General features: G+C 45.9%; 1 protein-coding gene across 8 annotated transcripts in view; it reads left to right on the top strand.

Annotated features, from left to right (window-relative positions):
* Positions 1 to 8986, top strand: part of NOD1 (nucleotide binding oligomerization domain containing 1) — a 49692-nt gene extending 40706 nt beyond the window's left edge. For 7 of the 8 annotated variants that reach the window (XM_017956813.3, XM_003896147.4, XM_021935929.2 and 4 more), the window contains 2 exons: positions 3316 to 3399; positions 7800 to 8986. In XM_017956813.3, coding sequence (XP_017812302.2) covers positions 3316 to 3399; positions 7800 to 7872 — 157 coding nt within the window. In that variant the 3' untranslated portion in view covers positions 7873 to 8986. Of the gene's footprint in view, positions 1 to 3315; positions 3400 to 7799 lie in introns of those variants that run through there. The other variant, XR_002520984.2, reaches the window with a different exon arrangement.
* The last annotated feature ends 7632 nt before the right edge of the window (positions 8987 to 16618 follow it).

Genomic DNA, 16618 nt, shown 5'->3' with positions numbered 1-16618 from the left:
CATGTTTCATTCCTTTTTATGGCTAAATGATAATTCACTCTAAGGAAATTTTGCAGTTTATTAATCAGTTGATGGGACATTTGGGTTGTTTCTACTTTTTGACCATGATGCATAATGCTACTGTGAACACTCCTGTTCATGCTTTTGGGTGAACATATGTTTTCATCTCTTTTGGGAATATACCTGGGAACAGAATTTCTGGGTCATATGGCAATTCTGTAACTTTCTGAGGAACCACCAAACTGTTTTCTAAAGTGGATATACTATTTTACATTCTCACCAGCAATGTATGTGGGTTCCAATTTCTCCACATCCTCACCAACACTTGTTATTGTCCATCTTTTAAAATCTAGTTATACTAGTGGGTGTGAAGTAATATTGTGGTTTTGATTTGCATTTCCCTGATGACAACAATGTTGAATGTCTTTTTATGTGCCTACTGGGTATCTGTATTGCTTCTTTGGAGAAATGTCTGCATATCCTTTGCCTATTTTAAAATTGGGTTTGTCTTTTTATTGCTGAGTTATAGGGTTTCTCTATATATTCTGGGTGCTAGACCTTTACTAGATACAGGTTTTGCAAGTATTTTCTTTCTTTCTGTGGAGTTTTTCCTCTTTCTTGATAGTGACCTTTGAAGGACAAAAGTTTTTCACTTTTTTTTTTTTTTTTTTTTTGAGATGGAGTCTTGCTCTTGTCACCCAAGCTGGAATGTAGTGGCACAGTCTCAGCTCTCTGCAACCTCCACCTCCTGGGTTCAAGCGATTCTTCTGCCTCAGCCTCCTGAGTAGTTGGGATTAGAGGCATGAGCCACCACGCCTGTCTCGTTTTGTATTTTTAGTAGAGATGGGGTTTCACCATTTAATCCCAGGCTGGTCTCGAACTCCTGACCTCAGGTGATCCGCCTGCCTCAGCCTCCCAAAGTGCTGGGATGATAGGCGAGAAGCCACTGCACCCTGCCAATAGTTTTTAATTTTGATGAAATCCAATTTATCTATTTTTTTTTCTTTGGTTGCTTGTGCTTTCAGTGTCTTATCTAAGAAATGATCGCCTAATCCAAGATCGTAAAGCTCTCCACACAAGTTTTCTATTCAGTGTTATAAGTGTTTCCCCTCACATACAGGTCTGCAATCCATTTTGAGTTGATTTTTGTGTATAGTGTAAAGTGAGGGTTAGCCTCATTCTCTTGCACGTGGATATCCAGCTGTCCTGGCAGCACCACGTGTTGAACAGATTATCTTTTCCTATTGAATGGCCCTGACACCCTTGTCAAAAATCAATTGACCATAGATGTATGGGTTTATTTCTGAATTCTCTGTTCTGGTCCATTGATTTATATGTCTCTCCTATGCCAGGACCATTGCTGTAGCTTTGTAGTACATTTTGAAATCAGGAGATGTGAGTTCTACTTTGTTCTTTCTCAAGATTGTTTAGACCATTCCAGGTTCTTTGCATTTCTTATGAATTCAGACTCGCCTTGTCAATTTCTGCAAAAAGACTAGACTCTGCTACATATTGGTTTTTCTTTGCTTTTTAGCTTGCAAAATTATTTGATCCCATTCCCTAAGTGCAGGCCAGCCTCTCTAGGGAGAGCAGAGCTAGGACAGGGCCAGAAAGACGGTCTTGGCTGCTTTGTGCATTCCCAACCTGCACTGGCCCTAGTGAAGGCAGCCCGAGTGGGTGGATATGCCTGGACACTGCAGGCTTTTTAGGGGCATTAGGTGCTCTCCTTCCTGGCCTCCTGCCAAGTCTTGGTTGGAGGCTGCTTTTCTTGCCTTCCACAAAGCCTAAGTGGTGACTGGAAAACAGCAGAGTGTTACTGAATACAGAACTCAGTGCCCACTTCCTGGTTCTATTTTTGTCCCTTTTGAAAGGGAAGGTCATCACCTCTGCCACTGAACCCAGGGGCCCTAGCCCTTGTGCGGTGTGGCTGGGAGCACCAGGTCCTGGCTGCAGCCCAGCCACCAGTGGTCCCGTGTGCTTGGGCAGTAAGAGTGACAACAGCTCCCTTCCCCTGGACACTGTGCCTAATACACACCCTCCTCTTGAAATCTCACCCAGTAGATGGGGGGCACTCTTACAGTTATTCTCATTTTACAGATGACACAACTGAGGCACAGACAGATACGTTTATTTCTTCAAGATTCTGTAGCTGAAAAGTGAGGAGGGAGGGTTTAAGAGTAGCTGCAACTGCTCTGTGATACTGCCTCTCTCGAGGGAGTCCTCTTCACTCATGACAGCATAGGGCCCTCGTCTTCCTGGTAAGGGCTTCCTTCTTGGGTTAGTGCCAGGATTTCTAGGGGTCAGGTTTAGCAGGGGCCTATTCTACAAACAGCCAGGAGCGGGGAATGACTCTGTGATGAAGTGGAGACACCACAGCCTCTTGATGCATTTATTTCCTGGTTGAGTTGGAAGCATAGCTGCCCAGGGGAGCATTTCAGGAGAGGCCCAGCTTCCTAGCGATTGCTGAAACCTTTGTTTCATTTGAATCACTGCTACCCAGAACAATGGGGTGCATTCTCAGAGGCCCCATTATTAAAGCTTTTCCATTGAGCCCCATGAGAACTGTTCATGACAACTATTTCATGGCAGCATAACTGTTTCTCCCCGCTCCCTCTTGCATGTTGGTAGCCTGTTAACTTTGAAACCTGCCTTGCCTTTCCCTTGCTACCTGGAAGGAGACGTCAGACTTCCTGTTCCCACGATGTGTTTCTTAGAATTTGTTGTTCAGATTGGTGGTCTCCAAAATATATATACATATTGAAACGGAGTCTCACTCTGTCACCTGGAGTGCATTGGCGCAATCTTGGCTCACTGCAACCTCCACCTCCCGGTTCAAGCAATTCTCCTGCCTCAGCCTCCCGAGTAGCTGGGACTACAGGCACGTGCCACCATGCCCAGCTAATTTTTTTGTATTTTTAATAGAGACAGGTTGGCCAGGATGGTATCAATCTCCTGACCTCATCATCCACCCACGTTGGCCACCCAAAGTGCTGGGATTACAGGTGTGAGCCACCACACCCGGCCCCATATATTTTGATTATGCACCTCTGCAATGAAAAATGCACACACACACATCTGTTCATGTATTACATTGTGTTCACTATAAAAACAAAGAGAAAATTTAAAAAATGTCAAGCTGTCCTTTACGCTAGTGGATCTGATCTAGACACTTTTAGCCAGTACAAAGTCACATAGACTCGGTTCTTCCCCTGACCAACTTGTCTCTTATCCCAACACACCCTTACAACTCCCTCACGAAGGGGTCAAATTTGATCCAGTATTATGGATTTTATACAAGGTATGTTCTTCTTTCAGGCTTATCCAGAATCAGATCACAGCTAAGGGGACTGCCCAGCTGGCAGATGCGTTACAGAACAACACTGGCATCACAGAGATTTGGTAAGATCCCAGCGTTTGTCACCGTAATAACACCAGTGACTGTTTACTCACCACCACTGACTCTGTGCAAGGCACGATGCAGGGTGGTTTCTGTTTATTCCTCCAGCAACCCTGCGCAGTAGTGGTATTACCTCTGTTTTACAGATGTAGACAGAGGCCCAGACCAGTGAAATAAAGTTGCCCAAGGTCACCACAAGAGCTAGAATTCAGCCCAGAATGCCTGATTCCATAGTCTGTGCTCTCCTGCCCTGGGCCCCTGCCCCCATCTACCTTCATTGGGTGGGAGGGGGGAAGTGGCCAATGAAATGATTTCCTAGTGGAAGTAAATCCCCCTGGGACTCAGTGATTGAGAGATGGATGTGTTGGCCAGGAGTCTGGAGCTCGTTCTTCCCCTTTTCTGGGCTCCGTGAGACATTTCCAGGCTGACTTGAACCGACTTATGCTCTTTATCTACTTCTTTTTTCTGCTTTGAGAACTTCCTTATGCGAAAAGAAGAAAAAAAGTTTGCTTTACTGTGACATTGAGTGCCATGCCACTTCTTTCTTGCCTCCCATAAGGCACAGACACTTCCCACTCAGCAGCTCCCTTAGCAACTTAATTGCCTGGGTGAGGTGGGACTGGGTGGATGCTGGGAGAGGGGCCTTGTATTAGTCTGTTCTCATGCTGCTAATAAAGACATACCCGAGACTGGGTCATTTATAAAAGTGAGAGGATTAATTGACTCACAGTTCTACATAGCTGGAGAGTCCTTACCATCCCATGGCAAAAAGCGAATGAAGAGCAAAGTCACATCTTACATGGCAGTGGGCAAGAGAGCTTGTGCAGGGGATCTCTACTTTATGAAACCATCAGATCTCATGAAACTTACTCACTACCATGAGAAAAGTATGTGGGAAACTGCCCCCATGATTCAATTATCTCCACCTGGCCTGTCCTTGACACGTGGGGATTATTATAATTCAAGGTGAGATTTGGTTGGGGACACAGCCAAACCAAGTCAATCCTGTAGCGCATGCGTGGTGTCCAATAGAAACAACGGTCTCCATGCTTGTGTACCTGCTTCATGCCAGGCACTATGTTAGGGGCTGGAGATGTGGCAATTAATGTGACCAAAGTGCTGGCTGACCCAACCTGAGCATGGAGGGCCCAGGATACTTCAACCCAGACTCGTAAATGCTCTGGAAACTTGTTTTGAACCTCAGAGCCTGAGACAGCCCTTCCCAATGTGAAGCTTCAACCCACGTGGAGACTGGCAGAAGGCAGAGCCAGTTTCTGGTAAGAACACAGGAGCTCCTGAGCCCACTGTGGCTTCTCTAAGCTCCAAGGGGCAGTCTCACCATGGATCCAAACCCTCAGCTCAGGTGCCCATTCCTCATTAACTATGTCCTCCTTTCATGACTGGGGAGAATTTCATAGCCAATTAAAAACAAAAAACAAAAAACGGCTCTTTGGCCAACATAGGCTCCTCATACAATGTTTTTTAAACTTTGCTTTAGAACTTGTTTGGAACTTGTCATAAAATCAGATCAGTTTGGTGAGTTGCAACCAACAATATTTAAAAAGAAAGCAGAACAGAACAGAATATCAGGATGCAATGTGCATGGTGCGGAAATATTTCATTCATCTTAGTTCATGCTTGCATGTGAGTGGGTGTGTGTTTGCATAAGCGTTGGTTCACAATGTAAAATGTAATTCTTATTTGGGGTTGTAGACAAAAGGTTGTTTTTTTTTTTTTTTTTTTTTTTTTTGAAAAACACCGTTGGCTAGGCATGGTGGCTCATGCCTGTGATACCAGCACTTTGAGCGGCCAAAATGGGCAGATCTCTTGAGCACAGGAGTTTGAGACCAGCCTGGGCAACATGCAAAACCCTGTCACTACAAAAATTAGCCCGACGTGGTGCTATGCGCCTGTAGTCCCAGCTGCTGAGGAAGCTGGTGTGGGAGGATGGCTGCTTGGGAGGTCAAGGCTGCAGTGAGCCAGGATCATGCCACTGCAGTCCAGCCTGGGTGCTTTTTGTCTCAAAAAACAAACAAGAAAGAAAAAAAGAAAAACACCATCATAGAGAACAGAGCCCAGATCCAACCAGACACCATGGCCTGTGTGCCTGTGAGGCCCAGCCTGCCCGGCAGCCTGGGAAGCACCAGAGGGCGCTGGAACTGTTTGCATGGGGCTTTGCCCTCAGGGCACTCCATTTCTGCTGAGTCTTATGTTTTGAGGACAGCAGGCAGAGCGGGAGAGGAAGGAGACTGCCGGACTACAGAACAGTTTGCAGAGCAGTCGGCTTCCACTTTTCTCTGCAGCTGGTCAGGCGGGTAGTAAAGACCTACAGTTGCTTTAAATTCTGTCAAGTTTCAAAATCTGCATTGCGTCCCTCTTGAGGGCCACCATTCCTACACAAGGAACCATTTGAGTAGGGCCGGGAGCCTTCAGCTTCAAGGCCTACACTTGTGTCAGGGTGGAGAGGGGAACTGGCCATCAATTCAGAGAGGGCAGGACAGGCGGCCTGGATGCTGGTCTTGGGAGTGTCTTCACTTAGGTCCCTGGCTTGTTCTGGGAGCCTCCAGAGCATGCTCCTGTGTGTGTGACTTCATGGAACTGGGCTCTGAGAAGGCCGTGGCTTTGTTGGCCCTGCCAGGGACTGCCACACCAGGCCACAGGGCTGTGGTCGAGCTGGCCGGGGAGCCAGGTTCAGGGAGCAGCTCTGCTTGGAGCCAGCACTTACAGAGTGAGTCTTCTCCTTGGACTTGTTATCTGTACTGACACTTATTTCTACCTCATTCCTTTCTGAAAATAACTTGGAAGTCTGAAGTCCCTTGGTGAGTTCTGCCTTTAAGAACAGAAATTAGAGGTGTAGAATGAACACTATAAATTATAGAAATGTATCCCACTCCAGTATAACAGCTTTCTGTGAGGCTACCTCCAGACTGTGGCTCTGGGAGGGTGGGGCCTGAGTCAAGGTCGTTGCTCCAGTCCTAGGGACTAGCACCGTGTCTTCATTTATTCCTTGACTAACGAAATGCTTGAGCATCAGGGACTGTGCTAGCACCAAAAATCCGGTGGTGAACAACATGGCTTCATGGGTTCGCTGTCTAGAAAGCGAGATGCACGTTAAAGAAAAAGAAAATCATTTGCGTAATTATTTAATTACAACTGTGATGGGTACTATCACAAAGGGGAAGGCCAAGAGGGAACCTGATTTAGATGAGGTTGCAGGGAAGGCCTCTCTGAGGAAGCAGCACTTACACTAAGCCATGAAGGATGAATAGGAGTTAGACAGCTGAGGTGAGTAGGGAACAGCATGTGCAAAGGGTCTGGGGCAGGAGGGCGTGTGAAGAACTGCCAGAAGCTGCTGTGCCCTGGGGTTCAGACAGTGTGGAAGAGGAGACTACAGGAGGCTGAGGAGATAGGCGACAGGGACTGGACCATAAAAGATCTGTGGGTCATGATGCGCGTTTTGGTCTTTATCCTAAAAGTGATGGAAAGTCGGTGAATAGTTTGAAGCAGGAGAGGAACGTGATCAGATCTGCATTGCGAAAAGACCAATTCTTGGCTCTTGTAGGAAACTGGACTGGAGAAGGCCAGAGTACGTGGAAATGACCTGTCAGTAGAACATTGTACTGATCCAGGGAAGAGATGATGGGTGCTCAGACCAAGACGGTCGGCTGAAGATAGAGAGAGGTTCCAGGGAGGCATTCTAGATGCTTAGGAATTAGGACAGAACTTTGTGATACAAGGAACATGGGGATGAGAAGGAAGGTGTTCAGGTTGACCCCCAGGTTACTAACCTGCACGTAACCTGTGAGAGTGGTCCATTCACTAAGCCAGGCGACCCTAGGACGTGTGGCTACTTTGAGGTGCGGGGGAGAGGTCCAAGTGAGGATGCCAAGCAGGTAACTGCCTCCACTGACAGATGAACAAGGCTGTGGCATTGATGAGATCAGCTGGGGAAAAGGGCTTAGCCCCAAGCCTGGAGGAAATCTCAGATGTCGAGGTCACATGGAGGAGAATATAGGAGAGGAAACGGAAGTAGAGTGCTCGGATGCGGGAGAAAAATCAGGGCATATAACCAAGCCAAGGGGAGGGAGTGCTTTAAGAAGGAGGGAGAGGAGAGGTTAGGACAGCCAAAATCCTGTGAGGGCCAAGAAAGCCAAGACCTGGAAAATGTCATTAACTTCAGGCTTATGGAGGCTACAGGTGACCTTAGTGAGACTCAGTGAACAAAGCGATGGCAGCTGGAGAGGATCCATGCTAATATGAAGGAACTCTCTGAAAAGGGTATGTTCCTTAATTTCAGGGTTGTGTGATGCACGAGTGTGTGCTATGAACACACCTTGGGAAGGAGTGTGCCAGAGTCCTTAACATTTTATCTGTGTACTTTTGTCTTCCTCCTTTTCAACAGCCTAAATGGGAACCTGATAAAACCAGAGGAGGCCAAAGTCTATGAAGACGAGAAGCGGATTATCTGTTTCTGAGAGGATGCTTTCCTGTGCATGGGGTTTTTGCCCCAGAACCTCAGCAGCGAATGCCACTCCGGGCAGTCTTTTGTGTCAGTGTCTTAAAGGGGACTGCGGAGGTGGGACCATCAGGAGTCCACTGCCTCCATGATGCAAGCCAGCTTCCTGTGCAGAAGGTCTGGTTGGCAAACTCCCTAAGTACCCGCTACAATTCTGCAGAAAAAGAATGTGTCTTGTGAGCTCTTGTAGTTACAGTAAATACACTGTGAAGAGACTTTATTGACTATTATAATTATTTTTATCTGAAGCTAGAGGAATAAAGCTGTGAGCCGAACAGAGGAGGCCAGCCTCAGCTCATTCCAATGCCTGCCATAGGGACCAACGGGATCGAGTTGGTCACTGCTGTTTTCATTGAAGAGTTGAGGATGTGGCAGAAAGTTGGTGCCAAGCTTCTTGAATAAAAGGTGTTTGATGGATAAGTATTATACCTAAAATATTTTCTTCCTTCTCAGCACTTTCCCATGTATTGATACTGGTCCCACTTCACAGCTGGAGACACTGGGATATATGCAGTGTGGGATTTGACTCCTCCAAGATTTTGTGGAAAGTTAGTGTCAAGGAAAGGACGCACCACAGGCTTTTAATTTTAATCCTGGAGTCTCACTGTCTGCTGGCGAAGATCAGAGAATGCCCTCTTAGCTCTTAGCTGGTCTAAGAAGAATGACGATGCCTTCAAAATGCTGCTTCCACTCAGGGCTTCTCTGCTAGGCGACCCTCCTCTGGAAGGCTGAGTACCGTGGGCTACAGTGTCTGGCCTCGGGAAGAATTGATTCTGTCCCCACAAAGAAACAGGGCATGGCTTGCCTTTGTGGCCCTGGCATCCAAATGGCTGCTTTTGTCTCTCTTACCTCGTGAAGAGAGGAAGTCTCATCCTGCCTCCCGAGCAGTTGAAGGGCGACTAAACTGGCACCAAGACTTGGGGGATCAGCTGGGAACTGGGCCAGCAGAGCATGTTGGACACCCCCCACCATGGTGGGCTTGTGGTGGCTGCTCATGAGGGTGGGGGTGATATTACTAGATCACTTGTCCTCTTGCCAGCTCATTTGTTAATAAAATACTGAAAACACTCTTACGGTTGAGTCTGGAGTTTTTGAAGGGACTCGGCCTGGTAAGCTCTCTTTGACTCCTGAACCCCATGCTGACTCCCTCCGCAGAGGGGAAGGGGCTCTGGGGCAATGTGCTGTGAGGAGAGCCTGACAAATGCCAGAGGCGTTTCCAGTTTGATCCTTCACAGGCCTCTCTGCTTACCAAGAGACAGGAAGAGGCTGCGGCAGCCTCTGAAGTCTCTCCATCTGGCCTCTGAATCTCTTCAGGTGGCTTCTCAGAGGAAATAACTTGTGAGTAGGGGGTGGCTGGTGCCAGGATAGGCCAAGTGAGCCAAAGTTCATGCCTTCATCACCATGCCATGGTAGGGCCGGCAGGCCAGGTTCGACATCCACTACCTTCCTCGGCTGTTCACTGCTGAGTGGAGGACCCAGGTAGACCTGTGGCAAGAAGCACCGAGCTGCCAGGGGCAGCACGTGACAGGGGAAGGCGTGCAGGGCCTCGAGTCGTCCACCTCTGAGTTCTTAGAGTCCAAGCCTGGCTTTGTAGAGCAGCCTCTTAGGAAGGGGACTGTTGCGGGGGGAAATCCTGTACAGTTAAGCAACTACATGGTGGCAGTTCCCTTAAAGGCTCAATTTTGGTGGTTCCTACCATGTCCCTCCCAACCCCAGACCTGAATATTCACCTAATAATCACCCCAAGGCAGCAACTCTCTTCTCACTGCAGAATCTGGGCAGCAAATATGCCCAGAAAGAACGAGGGAGTGAGTATGGCCCACTGAAGGTCAAAGGGGGAATGCCACAGACCTCAGACTCACCAAGTCTTACCACGAAGTTCACTTCTTAGCAGACGAAATGCACATTTTATTAAACTGCTAAAACTAAACCCTTGAGAGTCTAAAATTTACTCAGAAACTACCAAATGTTATTGCTTCTAGAGACTATCAAAATTAAAACTGCTGCCTCTAGGGAATTAGAGTTTGCGTGTTATTGACTTAAATTCTATTTGGAAATACTTTGATCGTCCAGATAGCAAATGGTAGATTTTTTTTTTTTTTTTTGAGACAGAGTCTTGCTCTGTCACCCAGGCTGGAGTGCAGTGACGTGATCTTGGTTCACTGCAAGCTCTGCCTCCTGGGTTCACGCCATTCTCCTGCCTCAGCCTCCGAGTAGCTGGGACTACAGGCACCTGCCACCACGCCAGGCTAATTTTTGTATTTTTTAGTAGAGACGGGGTTTCACCGTGTTAGCCAGGATGGTCTTGATCTCCTGGCCTCGTGATCCACCCGCCTCGGCCTCCCAAAGTGCTGGGATTACAGGCGTTAGCAACTGCGTCCAACTGGCAAGTGGTAGATTTTCTATTCCTCCTGTAAAACTGAGATCAGGCTCCTAATTCGATGGAAAGGTTCTCTTATTAGAAACAGCTGAGCTTCTGAGCAGACACATGGAGACTCTTCCTACTCAAGAAAAAGACAATTGAAAAAAAAGTTCTGTAAACGAGGGCTATGACTCTTTCTTTCTACAGGACATCTTGGTTGATTTTGGGAAAGAAGCTTCAGCTCCCATATTTCATCCCTGCAGTTATGTCAGGTCCATGCTGATATGGAACTTCTTTAAAAAGCCATGTGGAGTCACTGTGTGGCCATGTGGTATTAGCTCTCTGGAGTGCCCAGCTGTGTGGCTTTGGAGCAGTCTAAGACGGCCAGAATCTTGATTTCCTCCTCGAAAAAACTGACAGAACCTGACTCAAAAGATTGTTGAGAGGATTAGATGAGTCATGGAAAGTAGCTGGCACAAAGCCTGGCACAGGGTCCTGTTCAACGTTTGGCAGTTACTATCAAGCCAGCGGGTCTCATTTCTGCTCACCGTGGGACTCCCAAGTTGTCCCCTTCTCACTCGTAGGCTCAGGGAACTTTCCAGCTAGGTCAAATACAGGACTAGGAGTTCTCAAAGTAAAACCCCAAAATATTCAACATCAAGCTTCCTGCAATAGCCTACCTTTGTCAGTGAAAAGCGTTAACTGTTAGTTTTCATTATTATTACCAAAGAGCATACTGCCATTTAAGTGTCAACTCACTGAACACGGGGGGCACCTGTGTCTTCGCTGCACAACAGAGCAGAGCAGGAGCTGGCACCACCCCATGGAGCCAGGCCCATGAGCTTTTGCCAAGTGGGAAGGAGCTTTCTGCTCATCCATATTTTGATTCACTTCCAGGTGGACCACAGGTCTGTTTCCAGTAACCAATTGCTTCCTTACAAGAAAAAAACCTTGCTGTAGAGCTGAAAGGCAAAGCCATGACCATTAACCCAAGTCCATGAAGAAGAATTTTAAGAAAGTAGAATGGCATTGTGAGGAGGGTAAGACTCATGTTACCAAGGGACATCCCAGCACTACCCACTCAACCTTAAAATGGAATGAACTGCACCCAAGGCCAGCTTAAGACTCTTAGAGACATTAAATACTGAAAAGGTTATAGGCCCCTCTGACTTATAATAAAAATATTTAGTATATTATAAAGTAAGTGCAAAGATGTTAAACAAGTTTCTAATTTTTCCCATGACTACTCGGGTGCTTTTTCAGGCCAATAACAAATATTAAAGTGTCTCAATTTTTTCCTGAACTTTCTTCTGTTATAAAGTGCATTTATTTTTGTTGTCAAAGTAATGTTGTTACCCAGTGTAATGCCTGTGTGACCTAAGTAAATTTCTTCCTCACTTTAACTCTGGTTACGAAACAGGATGTCTGCAGTTAAAAGCTCCCCATCATGATCAAAGCAGTTAAGAATGGTGGGATCCAAGATGGCAGCTCACTTGACCTCTGAAGAACCTCTAACTTCATTATAATCTAATTTCCATGCTAAATGACACTCCCCCCAGTGCCAAGACAGCAGACAATCACCATGACAATGGCCAGAAGAAACCATAAAAGGACAAAAAAGGGAGACAAAAATTCTGGTTCTAAGAAGTTATCTACCTAATTCCTAGAAAAGACATGAATATTTTCCCCCTTGCTTTTAATTCCCCAACCCCTTCATTAAAGATGCTCCATATCTGTGACTTCCTGGCTCACATCAGGGATGTCCTATATTTGTGATTTCTTGGCTGTCATAGGGGGATGCCCTATCCCTCACGGGCTAAGAAGTTGATTTGTGAGCCAGGTTCCCACATCTCAATTCTATGGGCATCAAATAAAGCCTGCACTGCTAGATGCACGCTTTCGATTTTGCGTATTGGCTTGGTGGCACCAAATAGGAAAATACTCCATTTTAGGGGGGATTGGCCTTGTCAATAATGTCATAAAGGGAAAAATTTAATGTTTATAATAACAAAACACTAACACAGCTATTTTAATTTTTGTATGTAATCTTCCACGCTTTGCCTACTTTGAGACATCTTTTTACATAGCTATAATCACAGAGTACATTAGCAGTGATTTTTGTCATTTTCCCACATTGTTAGTCTTTATAATTATTAATATATTCTACCAGTTTCAGAATTTGCTTAATAATATTCCAGATATTCAGGTTAGACCTTCAAGTTTCCAGGCTGACTGTGGTGGTGGTCACTATAGACAATATTTCTGTGGAATTAAAACATTCTTTATAGTGATTTCTTTGGAATAAGATTATCAAGGCAAAGATTCCTGCTATTAATTAGCCAGGTATGGTGATGTATAACTGTGGTCCCAGCTACTCCAGAGGCTGAGATGGGAGGACCGCTTGAACCCAGGAGGTCAAGCCTGTAAGTGAGCCTGGGTGACAGAGACCCTATCTCAAAATAAAAACAAAACCAAAAACAAAAAACCCCAGATCCTTGCCATGAAGTATTATTTTTTAACCTACGTCAAGGGTGTAATAAGTTTGGAAGCAAGTGAAAATTAGAGACCAATGTAATGTGAAGCCAGCAGTGTCTCCTTTGAATAGAATAAAACTCCCTGCCCTAACCCTCACACTCACACCAGACCAGTGTTCAGGCACTTCCCACACACATACATGTGCTATGCCAATGACTGACCGCAGGGAAGAATACATAAACATATCAGCATCTGTTTTAAAGTGGCACTGTTGAAGATAACCACTTACTAGTGGGCAAGTGTCAGAATCTTAAAAATCAGTTTTCCTTGATTTAAAACCTTTTTATTTATAAATATGTGTATGTGTCCTTGCTTTGCCTAAACAAACCCAGCTTGGCTAAACCCATGAACATCAGGCCAAATAAAAACTTCTTCCTCCCAATGACCCTGTGAAGTAGAATTATTTCCTGAATGAAGAAACTGAGGACTAATAATATGAATATGTATCTTATTAATCAGGATTTGTATACAAATAAAAAAAGCAAAAAAACTGTTCAGGGAAGGGATCTAGGCAAATGCAGAATGTTTTGCCTGGCAATATCTAAGTTTTCAATCTCCTCATTCTCCCAGTGAGGAAACTGGTGTCAGAGAGCAAAAGATACTCACTCACGGTCACTTTAACTACTGGTAGAACAAGAACTAGAACACAGGTCTTCTGTCTGGTTTTATTTTCCCTCTGTTCGGATAGGGTTTGTGACCTTCAGTTCACTCTGCAACTGACCACCTTTCTGCCAAATCTATTACCTAGTGACACAGGATTTTTTTCTTGGCCACTTTGCAAGCCGGAGACCTCTAGCTGGAGATGCCCCACCTGGGCCTTGTTCAGTCATGCTACCTGCTGCAGGAGCTGGCCTGCCTGGGACAAGTCTGGCTTGTGTACTGGTTCCTGAGTGCTTGTCCCATTCCCAAGAAGAATGAGGATATGCTGACAATCGGAGAGTGAGCAAGGCGAGGAGTTTGAGTGATGAAACAGTTTTCAGTGGAGAGGGGATACAGAGGTGGTCCCCCTACCTGAAGGTGGGAAAGCCCCCCAACTGTGACTGAGTCTGGGGCTTTTATGGATTCAGAATGGGAAAGGGGCAGGTCATAGGTAATATTGGAAAAGGCAACATTCGATTGGTTAAAAGGCATTATTCAGAAAGAATCAATCAGGAGGCCGGGCGCGGTGGCTCACGCCTGTAATCCCAGCACTTTGGGAGGCCGAGACGGGCGGATCACGAGGTCAGGAGATCGAGACCATCCTGGCTAACACGGTGAAACCCCGTCTCTACTAAAAATACAAAAAATTAGCCGGGCGTGGTGGAGGGCGCCTGTAGTCCCAGCTACTGGGAGGCTGAGGCAGGAGAATGGCGTGAACCCGGGAGGCGGAGCTTGCAGTGAGCTGAGATCGTGCCACTGCACTCCAGCCTGGGAGACAAAGTGAGAACTCCTTCTCAAAAAAAAAAAAAAAAAAAAAAAAAAAAAAAAATCAATCAGGAAAGGGTGGGCAAACAGGAACAGAAGTTCTCACTCTGGGTTGTGGGTTTCATCAGGGACCAGCAATCCAGTCTTTCATCCCTCAGGCCGTTTTTTGGCTTTAAGGTGGGGTTTCACCTGGGACCTGCCCCATTTGCCTAGGCATTTGGCTGCCTCCTGTCACTATCACTGGTTCCAGTCTGCTAGGGCAAGTTAAGCAAGATGGAGCTCTTTCCCCAAGGACACAGATGGGGAATGTTCCTTCAGGAAGCCTGATCTTTTCTCCTATATCCAGGTGCTAAAATTTGCAGGACTCTGGGGTCATGTCTCATGGCTGGAGTCACAGGCCGGGAGCACCCTGCAGAATGGCAGGTGACATCTTGGCTCTACAGAGCCAACAGCTTCATCACTGGCTACAGATCCTCCATCCCCCAACCATGAGACTGGAACAAAGGAAGTAAGTGGGTGCATTCCAGAGAAGTAGAGAAGGTTGCAATTGAGTGACTTTCATCACAAGAGGGCAGCATGTGTCCAGTAATTAATCCATTATGTAAGTGGCCAAAGGATTCAACTGTGCATGGGGTCTGGTGACTGGCACATTTTTCTATTTACATAAGACTCAAACCAAAGTACATTGTGTTAAAAACAATTTTAAGCCCCTTCATTCATGAGTTCAAAGATATCAATAAGTGCAAGAGTCAGCTGAGGGCACATTAAAAGAACACTATTGTGGCAAGTTCTCTGGAGACTGAGGATCTGGGTTCAAATCCTGGTGCTACCAGAAGCTGTGTGACCTTGGACGAATGACTTAGCTTTTCTGTATCTGAGCTCCCCATCCATAAGAGTTTATAAAACAGTGCTCTCCTTGCAGAATTGTCTGGTTGTGAGTAAATGAATTAATAGGTGTAAAGCACTTTAAACAGTCCCCGGTAGCAACTCCTATTACCTAATGAGACCTTTTTCCTCCAGCACTGCCTTAATGAGCATCAGGGATAGGGCAAGATAAAACAGGAGACTCTGCCAGGCCACCCTTCCTAACATTAAGAGCCCCTCCACGACACTGCCATTTTCAAACTGATAGCAAAGTCCGGTCTTTTAAGCCCAGAGACCAGAAGTCATTTCCAAGGCTGAACACCTGTAGGACTGGAACTAACTATTGTCTCTACTTGAAATTGTCTTCAGTCTTATTCTGTTAAGGAGCCACGTGTCCCAGTGAACACATATCCAGAAACATAGATTAGGAAAATCATAAACCGATTTGCATTTTGATTTGATTTCATAGATGTTAGAGTGTATCATCTGGCTTTCCACACTAAAATCATATGATTGAAGCTTCTTTCTTTGATGTCAGAATGTGGTTCTCTGTCCAGCACTCCTCTCATTCACTGATGAACATTGCTCCTGATTCCCCTGCCTGTAGTAAAAATGAATGAGCAAGCTGGAGAGAAGACTAGGAAGGAGGGAGATGAGAACAGAACAGAAAGGGAGGAAGGAAGTGGGTGGGCTAATTCCTGGAATCTTAGCTTCCACCCTCTATTGCCACCATCCTACTGGTGTGTCCGGGGACTGGCCTGGTGCCTGAGGCCATCAGCTGCATCCCGAGCACACTGACATTTCCTGGAGCCAGTAAGCTCATCGCCTGCCGAACAGCTGTGGGGACAGCTCAGCTGCCCACTGCTGCCTTCAGATTCCCAACTGGATATTCATTAGGTGACGTGTAAGATCTTCTTCCTTCTGCTGAGAAAATGCACTTAGCTTGTTTCCAATTCACTTTCCCAGGAGGACTCACTGGTGGTCAAAACTCTTTCACTTGAATCCTCTAGTCCATTGCTTCTCATTATCACCCCTATAAGGAGATATTTTAGATATTTTCCCCAATCTCTCTCCCATCCTGAAATTTTAATACCACTGATACACTGTGTTTCTGTTTATGTACAATTGCAGCCCTCTGAAGGCCACAAACCATCGAATATCTAAGTTCCTTTTTGTCTCCCAAGAATCAATTTTGCCCCTGTGGGGATGATAAAGCTCTTGCTGAAAATCTCATCAAACCCTAGATAAGTCTTCTCACACTTGCTGTCTTCAAGAACCTTTCTATCACCCTCTCTTTCTGTGAACAGCGATTTGCTTTCTGCACATTATTCAACTTTAAGTACATCTTAATAGTTACAAATTTAACATTCTTATTCTCTTTTCACTCTATCCTAAAGACAGTTTTATCTGTGTGCAAGAACAGTGCTTATGTTAGGAGAAGCGGTGCTGTTTGTGAAAGGGGAACAGGCCCTCCTAGCGGGGACAGTTGTTGTCTGAAGTTTTCTGGTCCCAGCTGCTTCAGGGATCATTTCTGCAACAT

This window comes from Papio anubis, chromosome 4, assembly GCF_008728515.1.
Source record: "Papio anubis isolate 15944 chromosome 4, Panubis1.0, whole genome shotgun sequence".
Taxonomy (NCBI): Eukaryota; Metazoa; Chordata; class Mammalia; order Primates; family Cercopithecidae; genus Papio; species Papio anubis.
This window is presented reverse-complemented; position numbering and strand designations above follow the sequence as displayed.